At 36.2% G+C, this 14,814-nt stretch overlaps 1 protein-coding gene across 1 annotated transcript; it reads right to left on the bottom strand.

Annotated features, from left to right (window-relative positions):
• Positions 1-11,298: 11,298 nt before the first annotated feature.
• On the bottom strand, positions 11,299-14,814 carry AN3 (SSXT family protein). The gene is made up of 4 exons (XM_089629817.1): positions 14,378-14,814; positions 13,150-13,226; positions 12,883-12,967; positions 11,299-11,932 (listed from the first exon to the last, which is right to left on the bottom strand). The coding sequence occupies exons 1-4, from the start codon at positions 14,456-14,458 to the stop codon at positions 11,570-11,572; spliced, it is 606 nt and encodes a 201-aa protein (XP_089485943.1). The 5' UTR covers positions 14,459-14,814; the 3' UTR covers positions 11,299-11,569.

The following is a 14,814-nucleotide window of genomic DNA, read 5'->3' as shown; positions in this document are numbered from 1 at the left end:
AGAGCAAGAAACAGGACGACAAGTTCGTGACAGTAGTGTCACGAAGTGAATCCAGTTCGTGACACTAGTGTAACGAAGTGAATCCAGTTCGTGACACTAGTGTCACGAAGTGAATCCAGTTCGTGACACTAGTGTCACGAAGTGAATCCATTCACTTCGTGACACTAGTGTCACGAAGTGGATCCAGTTCGTGACACTTCCCGATTTTTCCAGGGTGTCACGAAGTGAATCCAGTTTGTGACACTTCCAAGTTTTTCCAGGGTGTCACGAACTGGATTCACTTCGTGACACTAGTGTCACGAACTGGATATTTTTCTATGTTAATAACCGTTTTTTAATACTCATATCTAATACGAGTGAACGTATACATGTATGGCGGAAATATGTTTATATGCTAAGCATAGCGGGAAGTGGGTAATAATGAGTGAAATATGTGTTTATGATACCCAAGAAAGATACGATCTTTGGCGCTAAGAAGAAAATGAGAAGAAGAAGAAAGAATGGTTCTTGAACGCCATTGTTGATGATGAAACTATTCTTTCTCTGTGAAGGAAATGTAGTTTGTTGAATTGGGTGTGTGATTTGGTATGTAACTGTTAAGTCTAGAGTGTTGTTATATATGCGAGCTTCAATGCATTTGTTTTTTTTTACTTGACGAGAATTACGTGAGAGGTTACCAAGAACACAAAATACAATCCAAGAACACAAAATACATCAATAATTCAAGACCAAAAGACTTCAATAATTCAAGGAATAATTTATGCAATAACACACAAATACACAAACATTGGACGAGCTTGGTAACCTCTTCTTTCAAGAACAATAAACAAGGCATCAAACACGAACATAAATCAAAAACTCATTTATGTCATCATCGAAAACAAACTCTCAAATTCATACCCACCAAGTCGTTTATTTTAAATGTTCAACTATATCATAATAAGTTAATACTAAACACTAAACCGAGACTTTACGAGTCTCCGAACAAATACCGAAGGCCTTTCCTACTCGGCCCACCCTCGGCTTGGTCCGGCCCCGCCTCGTCAACACTCGCGCGGTAGCTCTGCCACATCTCGGACAGCGTCCTCGCCGTCCCGAACCCGCTGCCCCGAGCCCTGTACAGTTACCTAAATCGAGCCTAAATTCTCGACCATCACAACTCACACGCACACCAACGAAAACAACCATTAACTCCTAGTAAACAAAATTCTCAGATTCTAACCATCATCACAAAACAGTTTCACATCATTTCAGTCCAAAGCATAATAAACGCTTAACAATTTCAGCCAATACACAACACCAACAGTCTCGAATCATCACACAGCCAAGACCCAAAAATCAAACCCAAACTCGTCCAAATAAATTTCCAGACTCAAACCTATCACGTGATTCTCAGACATCTTCCAAAGGAATTTCCTTAACCATGATAAACAACCAGAACATCAACAACGTCAAAATAAACAACCAAAACATCAACAACGTCAAATAAACAACCAAAGGAATTATTTGCCGGCTCATCAACCTTTTTCTATTTTTTTTTTCTCTAATTGGAGTTTCCTTTCCATTAAAATAAATAGAGACAGAAAGAAAAATAAAATCAATGAAACAATTTTTGTACCTGATTATGTCACAGGAAAATAATAATAATAATTAAAAAAAATAAGACCAGTAAAATCCTAGTATGAAATGATGAATCGAAGAAATTTGAATAGAAAGAGCAGAAAATGAAAAGAGAAAGAATTGTGATTCTTTTAGAGAACACAGTTTCTCACAGACTCCTCAAGAAAGTGATGATTTGAGCGTACCATCTCCTTCATCTTTTCTCCGTTCTTGTACACCTTGATCGTCGGAACCGCTCTTATGCTCTCGGCTTTCGCCACAGCTCTACGTCGACCTAAAAACCGGAAAAAATAAAACAAAATAATAACACATACTTTTACTTGAAATCCTCAAACATATGCTATTTCACAAAAGTCTTGAGCACGATGTAAGGACTCGGCAACCTCGGCGTCCCCGGGAAGTTCTCTTCTCAATACCTCATAGTCTCTCACAGCCTCGGCCCATTTTTCAAGCTAAACCCATCAAGTAATACATTAATAAATACCTTAAGCATATTCATTTGAGTCATTTTACTAATTTTTAGAGCACAAACTATATATTTTCATAACATTTCGTTCATTTAAAACACTGCAAAATCAATCGTTCGATTAATACTATTTCTGCTCTAATAACAAACTAGTAGACCTAAATGTCGAATCTGCACCCACAGTCTAACAACTCATTCTTACTCGCTCCAAAACAAAATCTCCGAGGATTGCTCTCTTGACGAGATTTTTTTTTTACCTTCCAAACCTAGCTCAAAAGACCAACACCGATTGTCTCAGAACCTTTCACACATTCCTTCCACTCCCACACCACAGTCACGCAACAATAAACACTCACCAGAAATAGAGAGAAGCGAGCCTATGGTGAGCCCGGCCGTAGCTCGGATTGATCCTGACGGCCTCCTCGCACTCCCTTGCGGCCTCGCCGAGCCTCCCAGCGCGGTCAGCGCCGCCGCGCGGTTTCCTCTGTACGCAGGGTTCTCCGGCGAAGCCTGTATGGCTCGATCATACATCGCCATAGTCTTCACGATCTTCCCCGTCGGACATATGTTCCCGCTCGGGAAAAATCCGCTTCCGTTTCCGCTTCCAATTCCGCCGAAGCTCGACGACGGCGATGAGGTGGTGGCGGTGGGGAAATTGGCGTTGGTGGAGCCGAAGCTTCCGCCGGCGTAGATCGGTGGAGGTCCGACAGAGATGGATCTCCGGTGCTGGGGCGGGGAGCGTTTTAGAGAGAGAAGGAAAGAAATAGCTGGCTTTCTTGGGTTGAGCAACAAAGAAGATGAAGAGGTGTACGAGGGAAGTTTTTAGAAAACAGAGGGAATTGGTTTGGTTTATTTTGAGGGTATAATAGTCTTTACCCATTGGACTAGGTGTTACATGTGTCAAATTTTTGGTTTTGGGCTATATTTGGTAAGTGACATTCATTTAGTATTATTAGTGTCAATTCCCCAATTATTTGCGCAAAAACAAAACATAAGCAAGTTGTTGCACGTTATTAAAATACAAACATGTGGATATTAAAAAAGGGGCACGTTATCTCTTTGAAAAAGAAGTCAACATGATCATCATATGTAAGCGAATGACGTAGCTATTTATTAACTTAATGTTATAATATCATTCGAGTAATCTTGACTGGTCTCTTCATTTTAATTTAAAAAAAAAAAAAAAAAAAAAAATCTTGACTGGTCTCGCAGCAATTTTTTTTTTTTTTTTTTCTAAAAGCCCTACAAACTTTCCACGGTCCGCAGATTCTTCTTGCTTCCTCTAATCAAACTTTAGTTTTAAGCTGAACATTGAAGAGTCAAACTTATAATACACACTTCTAGAGTGGGATAGGGCAAAAAGGTGAAACCGAAAATGATACGATATTACTGTCTATCGATATGAGCTTGCAACGTGGCCCAGTGAATAAATATTTATATATATATATATATATATATATATATATGTATATGTATATATTACATTTACTTAATTAGCCTCCATAGCAAGACTAGTATGATGTTCACAATTTTGACAACATTTTCAATCAGGGCAGTTGTCAAACGTTCCACGATTACTCTTAAGAAACTTTAAAATGATGATACATAAGATAATTTATATTATAGCAACTGATCATGTATATATATATATAAAAAAAAAAAAGATGGCACAAAAATGTCTGAATTTCAGTAGATCGGTCCAATCTCAGAATCATAGTCTTAACAAAAGTCAGATTATACATTTAATTTATAAAGTAATAATGTGAGTTGATTCGAAGGATTAGTTTGTGTTTGAAAATAGGATATAAAAATATATTTGGGTCTACATGAAGATGACATATAATTCGATCAGTACCAAAACCCGTAAGAAAACGTTTAAGAAGATTTATCACTTTAATTACCAGGAAACCCCCTGAAAAACAAACTCAAAAGTATATTAATTATTGGCCCTATTTGACCTTATCAGATTTTTTTTTTTTTTTGTTCTAGTAACCGATGCTACTTTTTGACCCTGGAAAGATTCACTGTCTGCTAATATACAATGCCCTTGTCCAATTATAATATAGTCATGGTGTGACCTTATTTATATTTAATATAAGTCGATGCGATTATCTAATCATTTTTAAATTTGAGCTTAGCAGAATAGTCTAATTTTTTAAAGTTAAAGTATAGTAGACCAAATTTTAAAAAACCTCAAAAATACCCTTCTACTACCACACATTCGTTCTTCGATTGAATCTGTCGACATTAGTTCCTCCGTCCTCACGACGGCTCCATTGCGCCATCCTCGACGCTCCGCCGTATGCTGGAGTGGAAGATCTCGGAGATTCTCTCTCATATGGAGCGTAAGGTCGTAGAGAACTTCGGCGATTGGCTCGTCGAGATCCGCGTTGTTAGCCGCAACCTAGATCAGCTCACGATCGGTCAAGCCTCATATGCTAATCAGAGAGAAGAGGATCATCAAGCAGCGTCAGAATGAGGAACAATCTCGCCTCAACCTCCGCGAGCGACTGCATCTACGCGCTCGAGTTTGATGACGACGACGGAGACGACGAATTCACCGCCAGAGAAGGCAGCGGAGATGATTCAATGTCCTCCAATGGCGCCGCCAATCCCGGCTTCGATCTAATACACATATCGTATGGAAAATCTTCGACTTCGATCTCGACGATGCTTTCATCTTTTGCTACTTCTCGCGGTGGAGCTGACGTTGCGAGAGATCGAAGGTCGACGATGTAGAGATTGTCGCTGTCGATTTCCGTCACCATCATATTCGATTTCCATATCCATCGTCGTCGATCTCTGTGCCCAATATCGTCGTCGATCATCATCACCACAGCCATCAATGTCCTCTTCTTCTTCTTCTTCTTCTTCTTCTTTGGTTTGAGTGTTTTTGTTATAGAAGAACGGATTAAATATTTTGACACTTCGTTGTCTTATTGTTGCAAATGATTAGACTTCAAACATTTTATTGCATGTTTAGATGGAGTATTTAAACTTGATTTTTAGCTATTTTTTTTTGCTATAGAAGCGAATTAAATTTTTCGAATGCACGATTAAAGTTTTTGAAATCATGTAACTTATTTGTGTATTTTGAAACTGAATTAGCAAAATTGAAGACATGATTAAATTTTGAAATATTGTTACCAAGTTTTGACAATGGAATTAGATTTGAAACTATTAGATATATATAGAAAGTGTATTAAAAAAGATAGTCTATTAAAATTTTGGACACACCTAAATTAATCGTTTTAAAAATTTTGAGAAAATGAATTCACCTTTTAAAAAAGAATATTAATACTTTTACACTACAAGTGACTACTATGCAATAACATATGAAACTTTGACTATTTTACTAAAAAATAACTTTTTACAAATAAAAACTTTTAGTATATGTGGTTTAGTTTTATTTTTTCATAAAGAGAATTGAATTGATCCGTATCCAGAAACGGAATATATAATATTGCAGCTAAGACTAAGACTGACGACTAAGTTTGTAAAATAACATGTGATATAAAAAGTGGACAAATTATTGACCCTTGTTTATATATATATATATATATATATTTATATATATATATATATATATATATATATATATATATATATATCCTAATTCTTTCCTATCTGCCACGACACTGACTTAATAATTCAATTACGAATCTTAGAACACTATGCCTAAATTTAATTTGATTTACACTTTTAACCTAAGTTTATTTATTTTTTTTTCATATTTTTTATTTTGAATATTTACAAATTAGCCTCCAAATTAAAAAAAAAAAGTTCACTCTAACTTCACTGAAGTTTAGACTCCATCTCCCGTCCTTGCTTGTAATAATTTTTTTTCAACTATATTAGTTTCTCAAACACATTATTTTCCTATGAATATGTACTACATATAATTTTGAGATATGTAGTACAGTTTGTTAATAAATATAAATAATATTAGCTTTGCTCTTGAGTCTTGACCAGCACCCATCATAGTCTACGATTATATATTTCCTTTTGTAGAATGTGTGATTTACAAAGTTTTCATGTATAGTAGGGACAAGTATAGTCGTTATGTATGTCAAAAAAAAAAAAAAAGTATAGTCGTTATGAAGATGGGCTAAAAAAAAGGAATATCAGCCAAGCATATTTATTAAGAATAAATAAAAATAAAAATAAAAAATTGAGCAGCCAACTTAGAACATGAGTTTCCACCAAACAGGCTCAGATCTTTCATAGTCGTTATCAATCTATTTTCTATCGTTCTTTAATGTCAATACCTTGAATTTTCCAATCTTGTCCTTTTCCAATTGAGAGAGAGCTTCCTGCAAGTATCCTTATAATCACAATAAATTAAGGGACCAAAAAAAAAAACACATAAGATAAAGAAACCAACTTACACACGTACATTCGTCCACGACCCATGAGCATCATAAAAGAAAAAAGAAAAAAGTAAAAAGAAAAAGTGCCTATAAAACGATACATGACTTGTTGTAAAGACACAAAATATACACACCACTGAATTACATCAATATCGTCTTTCATACCTTAGAAAGCGAAAATGGAAAAAACACTCGGAAACAATCACCTGAAAAGCCAAACAAAACCCTCCAAAACCAAGAAAAAGCCCATCAAGATAAAGTACATCTCTAGCCCTATGATGGTCCGAGCGAGCAATGCCTCGGAGTTCAGAGCAATCGTTCAAGAGCTCACCGGCCAAAACTCTAACGTCAGTGAACTCTCCGACGATCAAGGTCTCGAGTATCACGATTCACCGACCGGCGAGATATTAGGTCAGAAAACGAATTGGCGTCTCAACGGCTCTACATATCGTGAAGAAGAAGAAGAAGAAGCTGATTATTGCGATGATCACAAATTTCTGGTCGTTGATGATAATCACGATGACCGCCAGTTTTATAACCCTAATTACAACGGTTTTGATTCATCTTTCCAAGTCCAGTTTGATGAAGGTCAATATTGGAGACCAGATGTGGTTTCAGAAGCCCTTAATAGTCGCTTTCAATCTTCATTTAATAGTGTATTCGTGTGATTATCACGGGTATTTTCTTTTCTTTTTTTTTTGTTTTGGATAAAGATCAAGTGGACGTACGTCAAATTATAATATATGGTAATATTATTTTTGTAGCCTAAGAGTAGGGCTAGCTAGCTTCTAGTTCTACTATATATTGGTCATGGTTAAATATATGCATGATGAGCATATCAAACCAACTATCTTTTAGTAAATTCAATCGTGAGAATATTGATTTTGATAGAAAATATAATGTAAATATTGATGTCTCCAATATCGTAATGTACAGTGGCTGAGCCAACGAGAGGAAAATATGAGCTATTTAAAATTGTAATTTTTATTTTAAAATATTTATCAATTTTATATTTTTAGTTCAAAATTGTATAATTTTCTTAGATTTATTCTCTCTAAATTATATTTTTCAAAATTTGCTCTTCTATTGCAATTCCTCCGCTGGGGTGTGCCTTTGTAATTGTTCAGAAGAAAGAAAAAAAGTGTAATATAATTTATTATCTGCAACAAATGAAGGAAAAAAAAGAAAGTTAATTTTTTTTTTCAGTGTATTGTCTGTCTTTCAAAGAAAATAACTTGAGATTTAATATCATCCATGGGACCAACGACGGATTTACATAGGGCTCGGGGGGGGGGGGGGGGGGGGGGGTCGCGTGAACCACCTCAATTTTTTTAAAATATTTTTAGTTCATTTAAAAAAAAAATTTAAAAAAATTATCCTAAAAGTTTACAAATTAGTCCCACTTAAAATCTTTTGTTTTTCAAATTCGCCCCCTTAATTTTGTTTTTCAAATTCGCCCCCTTGATAACTTTTCTAGATCCGTCTGTACTATGAGACATATACTTCTAGGCTCTAGCTAGCTACTAAAAATCTGCTCTATGCATATTCATAGGATGAGAAAAGGAAAAATACAATGTAATGTCACATTATCTACTTGGCCAGCGTATGAGTGAGACCGACATATTTATTATTGCGTACTCTTCCAAACATGTCTTTGTTATATCCAGTTATGTCACTTATCAGTGTTATCACATATATATTAAGTCATAATAATAGTAATATTAATAATAAAAAGTGGGTTACGTAAGTAGCGACTATCACAAAAAGAAAGTACCATTAATTCTTAAGACAAGATAAGGACTTATGAAATATGCAAACCAGCCGATTAAAGCCAATATAGCCGTCGTGTCTATATTGGTTTTGAAACTAATACGTGCGAATGTATATCTTAAATGAATATAGTTCTTAAATAATCCTACATATCAGAAAATTAACTCTCTCTCTCTCTCTCTCTCTCTCTCTCTCTCTCTCACATAAATGAGTATGCACAACAGTTTAACGTATAGCTACTAAAGCCACGGATTTGCATTCGAAAAACTCCATGGAGGAACTTAGTTTCGAATGTAAAATCCGCATCTAAAAATTTGACTTTTGGATTTTTTATTATTTTTTTTTCTGTAAAATCTCGTAGTAATATTATTAACAACTTTTAATAACGTTTTCGGATTTCTAGGTTTCTTGCAGTAATCTCTTATTGATAATAATTGTTAATAAAATTTCCACACGACTCTAAATTTCAGGATTTATGTAGGAACATTTGGGGTTCTCATCAATAATTTGTACTTTTTGTTCAATTAATAATTTTTGTATTTTTTGCTCACTTAATAATTTGAGTGGCTAATTTTCAATTATAAACTAAATGGTGGCTAAAATAAAATTTTAAAGTTAGAAAAAAAAAACTAGTTAATTATAGTGTCCTTTTTAAAATAAGCAGAAGAGAGTATTTTTTTTTACAAATGGTAAGAAGTTGCAATTTATTCTAGTTTTTTTTAATTAATAGTGAACAATTATTAGTTAAAAAATATTTAAAGCTAATAATGTTTTGAGTACTCTAGTTATTAACAAACCAATTTGAAGGATGAGTTTTTTTTATAGTAGCCAATATTTGGTATGTATTGCACAATAGCCATAAACCAAAATAAAAAGATATTTTTAACTATCAATTAACTAAATTACTCTTATTAACTATCAATTAATAAAATGAATATATAACTACAACAAACTGCCTATTTAGATTTCTAAAATTTAAACCCCAGAGAAATGGAGAAAAATCACCCGTACATGTAAATAAATCAAATAAACTAATAGAAGAAAAAAAAAATACATTCAAAACTTTAAAACCCAATTTCTAAGGTTAATATGTGTAATAATCAATTTGCAAAAGTATTTATTTATATTATCGAGAATAAAATCGAAATGCAAAGTGAAAATTAATTCTCATCATCAAAAGTTACCTATTCAGTTCAAAATATTGAAACATGTTGTCATGTGAGGTGGGAAGTCTACGGTCGTAGCCTTTGATCGTCCATCTTTGTAGAGATAAAATGTGTGCGTGCGTGCGAGCTCACATGCGAGAGCAAGAGAGTTTCAACGAGTCTAACTCGTGCTCTAGAGAATGAGACGTTGTATTACAGAGGACCCAATGAGGCTAATGCACCAAGGTAAGACGAAGGGCCAAGGAACCGTGTGGCAGGCTATAGTGCCACGAGGGAGCTAGGAAGAAAGCATCGCAAAACGGCTGTTGAGCGACACAGTGTTGTGAGGGAAGCATAGACGAATATGAGTGGCATGGTGCCATGAGGTGCATGGGCCAAAACGAGGTGGGCAAGCAATCCATAGCGGCTTGCCAAATATGTTATGCATATCGAGTGCCAAGTACTAAAAAGGCTGAGCGCCATAGCGCCGAGCTGAGGGATACCGCTAGGTCGAGGCATCATGTGGCTTGGTGCCACGTGGATGAAGAGTCCACAAGATGGGTAGCAGGTGTGCGAGCTAATGTTGTGTGGATCGAGGTGGTAATGAGGCTTAAAGCTAGCCATTCAGTCAAAGTGGTAGGTTTCGCGTGGTTGGGCCATCTTTGTGAGGCTAGATGTCGTGAAGTTTGTCAATAGCCGCATGGTTTGTAGAGCTAGGCATGGGGTGGATCCTATGGTTTGATAGACGGGGCTGTGTGACATGGTGTAATGAGATAAGCTCCAAGTTTTGTTAGGGCCAGTCGACTTGGTCGTATGGTTCAAGGAGACAGCCATCATCAGGTGGAGCAGAAGGGCCGACCGACTTTGTTGAGCCACTTGGTTTAGCGAGTTGGGTGCCAGCTAGCCCCAACGACTGGACAGGCTTGATGTGCCGTGACTTCGTAGGGGTTTAGAATTTGGTTTTTCGGCTTGCCTAGTCTTGACTTGGGTTGGGCTATATGTATGGTTTCATGCACCTATCCCGTTTCCTTCATATCTTTCAGGATTTCATTAATTTTTTTTTTTTGTAGGATGTCATTTTCTAAGTCATGATGCTTTAACAATTCTGATTTCATCATCAAGCCTCACACCCAAAAGCTCTCTCGAACAAGAACAAATTAGAAAATCCCTACGAAAACTCGAAACCCCTAATTATTGACGTATGGGTTCAAATCTGAACCCAACCGCGGACTAGCCCGTTTAGAATGAGAAATGTGATATAGTCCAAGCAAGATTTTACCATACGGGCTTGGGTTTCTAACAGAGACTAAGTGGGCTTCACCAACAGCACAATCGATCGCCGACTTCCCAACACATAACAAAGCTTCTGTGCATCACTTTCACTCCTCTCATTACACAATTTGTAGCACTCATAGCTACAACTCTACTCGTCAGCTATGGAAACACCACTTCATGTCCAACTTGCATATAATCTCCAACCTTTCCCCAGAGCTACAGTCCAACTCTCCATGGGATCAATTCAGGCAATAATCTTTGGGAACAAAAAAAAAAAATAAATAAAAAATAGTTTGACACGATATTCAGGCAAGGTGTACATTTTTTTTTTGGGTTGGGATTACTCCTTTATTTATTTAAATAAAAGAAACCGCTCTTAGAGTTTAGTTCACACATGTTCCATTCTTATTCTAGCAGCTGACTTCTCTTTAATGGAAACAATTTTTACAATCTTTCCAAGTTTCACCAAGTGCTTCCTAATTCGCCAACTCAAGTTTTCAACATTATTAATCTGCTATCGACGCAATATGTATAACAAAAAAAAAAATGTAAGGATAAAAATTAACGATAAGTGAAATAAAAGCAAAAGAGCAGAAGCACATAACGCCAGTTTTTTTTTCAAGAAGTCCAAAATACATACTAAAGTTGACAATTTTCAAAAAGTCGTTAAATAAATAGATTAAACTAGTAGTGGTGAAAGAAACAGAAGGAGGACGTAATTAGCACATATATCGTGAAAATTTATAAACGCTACAAAAATATACAAAATTCATTACCATAATAATTAGTAACTGAGCTCTAACATACTAAAGCTACTTTAGACTAAATAAAACATCTCGTAGAAGAAGTGGCATCATCAGCGTTTCACAACACCAAAAAAAAAAAAAAAGAGTTCAACAACACAAAAAGATAGTCCCTTAATTCTAATTATTACCGTCGTCCCCGCCGCCGCCACCTTTCAAGTAGAGAACTTCACCCCCGTCTCGGCCGTCGCTGCCAGAGCCTCCGATGTCCTGCTTGGAGATTCCCCGGCCGCCGTAGTCAGAGAATCCGCCGGAGAGGTCGGAGCCCTGCATCATGTGGAGGCCGGAGCTGCCGCCGCCGCCGCCGGAGCTCATCATCCCCAGCTGCTGCTGCTGAAGGGCCGCGAACGGCTGCTGCTGCTGCTGCTGCTGAGAGTACATCATGGACGAGCGAGCGGCCATCATCGCCTGCGGACTCATCTGCTGCTGCTGCTGTTGCATGTAATGCGCTCCCCCCGCTTGCACGATGCTACTCGATGGGTACTGAAACGCCACCCAAAAAGAGAATCATTAAAAATGATTTATTAAATCATGAGTTACCTAGATTAATTAGTAGCAAGTTTAATCACATTACGTTATTCCTAGCTTAGTCTAGCAGTAATTTCACACCACCTGCTACCCTCTATTTGACTACTAAATGGTCGCGCAAGTGGTAGGTTGTTTATCACCTTTCGGTTCTATATACTCGAGGAAAAATTATACAAAATAGTCATTTGAAACTTATTGATTAGCAAAATAGCCAAAGTTTAAACTTTTTAGCAATAACCAAATTTACGTTTTCAGATTTTTTTTTACACCAAAGATTAAATTTGTTGACAATTGTATTAAGTAATTTATCACTTTCAAATAAATTAATCTTGGGGTAAAAAGAAATTTTGAAACGAAATTATTACACATTTTGACTATTTAGCTAAATCACCCTTTAATCAAATCATATGTTTAAAGAGTTGATTCAAACAAAGCTATATTAATACAATGGAAAAAAAAAAGATTAAACCATGTGTTATCGAGATTATTAATTAGTAGCAAGTTTAATCGCATTTTGTGGTTCCTAGCATAGTCTAGGAGTAATTTCGCACCACCTGATGCCCTCTATTTGACTACTTAATGGTCGCGCAAGTGGAGGCTTATCATCTTTCGGCTCGATTCAATTAAATCATATGTTTAAAGAGTTAATTTTAACGGCTGATTGTTGAGTGTCATGAACTTTCATCAGAACAAGATAAGTAAATTCACGACTTTTACGAATCGTGTTCCGTCAATTGATCTTTCGAAGACTAGCTATGCTTTGACCAATGCCTGTTGGGCTTTGTGAATTATACTATCCTGCTGTGTAACCAATTTGGCAATGAGAATGAGAAGACTAGCTAGCTCATTAACTTGATGATCAGTCTCATCTTAAAGTTCATTTATCATGATTAATAAAGATGTACCTGAGCGTGGATGGCCGGTGGCTGAGGCTGAGAGTCAGCGATTGCAGCGAGGTACATGAGGTTCCGCTGCAGCCTAGCTTGGTTCCTGCGATATTTAGAAATCCATTAATCGACATTAGCCTTGCAATTTGTTCTTAACAATCCAACTTAACTTTCATACTTTCAAATTATCAGTCCACACACACACCCAAGCGTTGATATGGACATACATTATATATGGACAAGTAGAGAATACTATGAAGATGTAAATATAGAGTGAGATCTTACTCTGCGCACTCGGTCATTTTCCCTGAATTCTGGCTCTCCACTATCTTCAGAATCAACGACTTGTTTTCATCCAAGTACTACGTCACAAGTACAAATAAACCATTCAGTATCAAGTACCAGGATGGGATACTATGAAACAACTAACATTAAGAAAACATTTCTAAAGTAAATAGTTGCAAAATATTGACTTTAGATGATAGAATATTGCATATAATATATATAAATATATGAGCTTTACACCTGCTCTAATGATAGTGTATTCACTGCAGAATGCCAAAAGGCAACAGCAATCTCCTAGTTACATGAAATATCAATTTCGTAATACAGATCTCTAAAATAATAAAATAAGAACATACACAGATTAGTTTATATATTTCCCAGGGAATAAAGCTTCATGTCTTACACTGTACTAAAAGCTTTTTCTCTTCTTTTTTTTTTCTTCCCTAAAACATTTAAAACAAGCACTTATAGCAAAACTTATGTACTCACCATCTGCTGATCTGCCACAAACTGTGCATTAAGTACTTAACATTTAATCATCAACATTTCATTGGACAGTTGTCTCATACATGTTATGGCTAAAACGCATTTTCATGATCCAACAACACCAGGTGTGAAGTGAAGTGCAATAATTAACAATGATAATAATAACAATAATATTAAATCATTCACTGAGTAAAAGGTAGCGTCATAAATCTTATGAAGAAACGTTAGAAAAACAAAAAGCCCAATATATATTTTCTACACAGAATCTATACGAAGGCTTATATTGTATAGGTCTCTAATCAATACTGTATAACAGCTCACCTAATAACTTACATTCCCACTTCACGAAGAACCAAGTAACTAAAATTAATATATTTCAGCTAGAAAAGAACACTAAATGACTCTATTGAGGAAACCAAAGCAAAGAACAGCAAAGATTGATTATCGATTCACACATAATTACATGAAGATTTCATCGTCGAAGCTCGTGAGTAAAGAAACACGAGACCATTAATCACATTCACACACGGAGCGAAGAAGAATACAAAAAACACGATAAAGTAACCCAAAAGGAAAACCTAGATTCGTTCGCGATAGCACCAGAAATAAACGAGTATGAATCAATAAACAAACAAGTAGCGATAGTGAATAATCCAAGAGAAAAGGAGCGAGTGAGGAGAGAGATAGAGAGGGATTGGGATTGTGGTTTTAGAGAGAGAAAGGGGGTTCTCAGTTCTCTCACCTGTTGAATGTGATCAGTGGTGACGTTGTTGGGATAATAAGCTGCCATCATGGGCTGCATCTGCATCAGGTGCTGCTGCATAATTTTTCTTTTTGAAACCTCTCTTTCTCTTCTTTATATACTCACTCACTCACTCTCCTCAACTTTCTCTCTCTTTTGATTGAAACACTATTCCTATTCCTATCTCAGAGAGAAAGAGAGAGAGATAGAGAGAAACACTCACTCACTCGCTTCTGCTCTCAAGAAGAGTGGTGGTCAGAGGGCAAAACCAAACACGGGATTCATTTAGAATTTAGATGCCCTTTTTCTCTCTTACTTTTTTTTTATTTTTTATTTTTTATTTTCTCTTCTTCCTTACAAACAGTGACAATACCACCGCGCAGAGGTATTATAGGGGACAGTGAATGAGACAGAGAGAGAAAGGAGCTGCTACAGCA

This window comes from Urtica dioica, chromosome 11, assembly GCF_054948205.1.
Source record: "Urtica dioica subsp. dioica isolate 48M chromosome 11, U.dioica_male_clone48M_v1_H2, whole genome shotgun sequence".
NCBI lineage: Eukaryota > Viridiplantae > Streptophyta > Magnoliopsida > Rosales > Urticaceae > Urtica > Urtica dioica.
Note: the sequence above shows the minus strand (reverse complement) of the source record. Positions and strands in the feature narration are given on the sequence as shown.

Coding starts and splice junctions, on each gene's coding strand:
- AN3 (XM_089629817.1), bottom strand. CDS start 14,458: ATGCAGCAGCACCTGATGCAGATGCAGCCCATGATGGCAGCTTATTAT. Junction 13,227..14,377: donor CCACTGATCACATTCAACAG/GTGAGAGAACTG, acceptor CTTGTGACGTAG/TACTTGGATGAAAACAAGTC. Junction 11,933..12,882: donor CACCGGCCATCCACGCTCAG/GTACATCTTTAT, acceptor GTGGCGTTTCAG/TACCCATCGAGTAGCATCGT.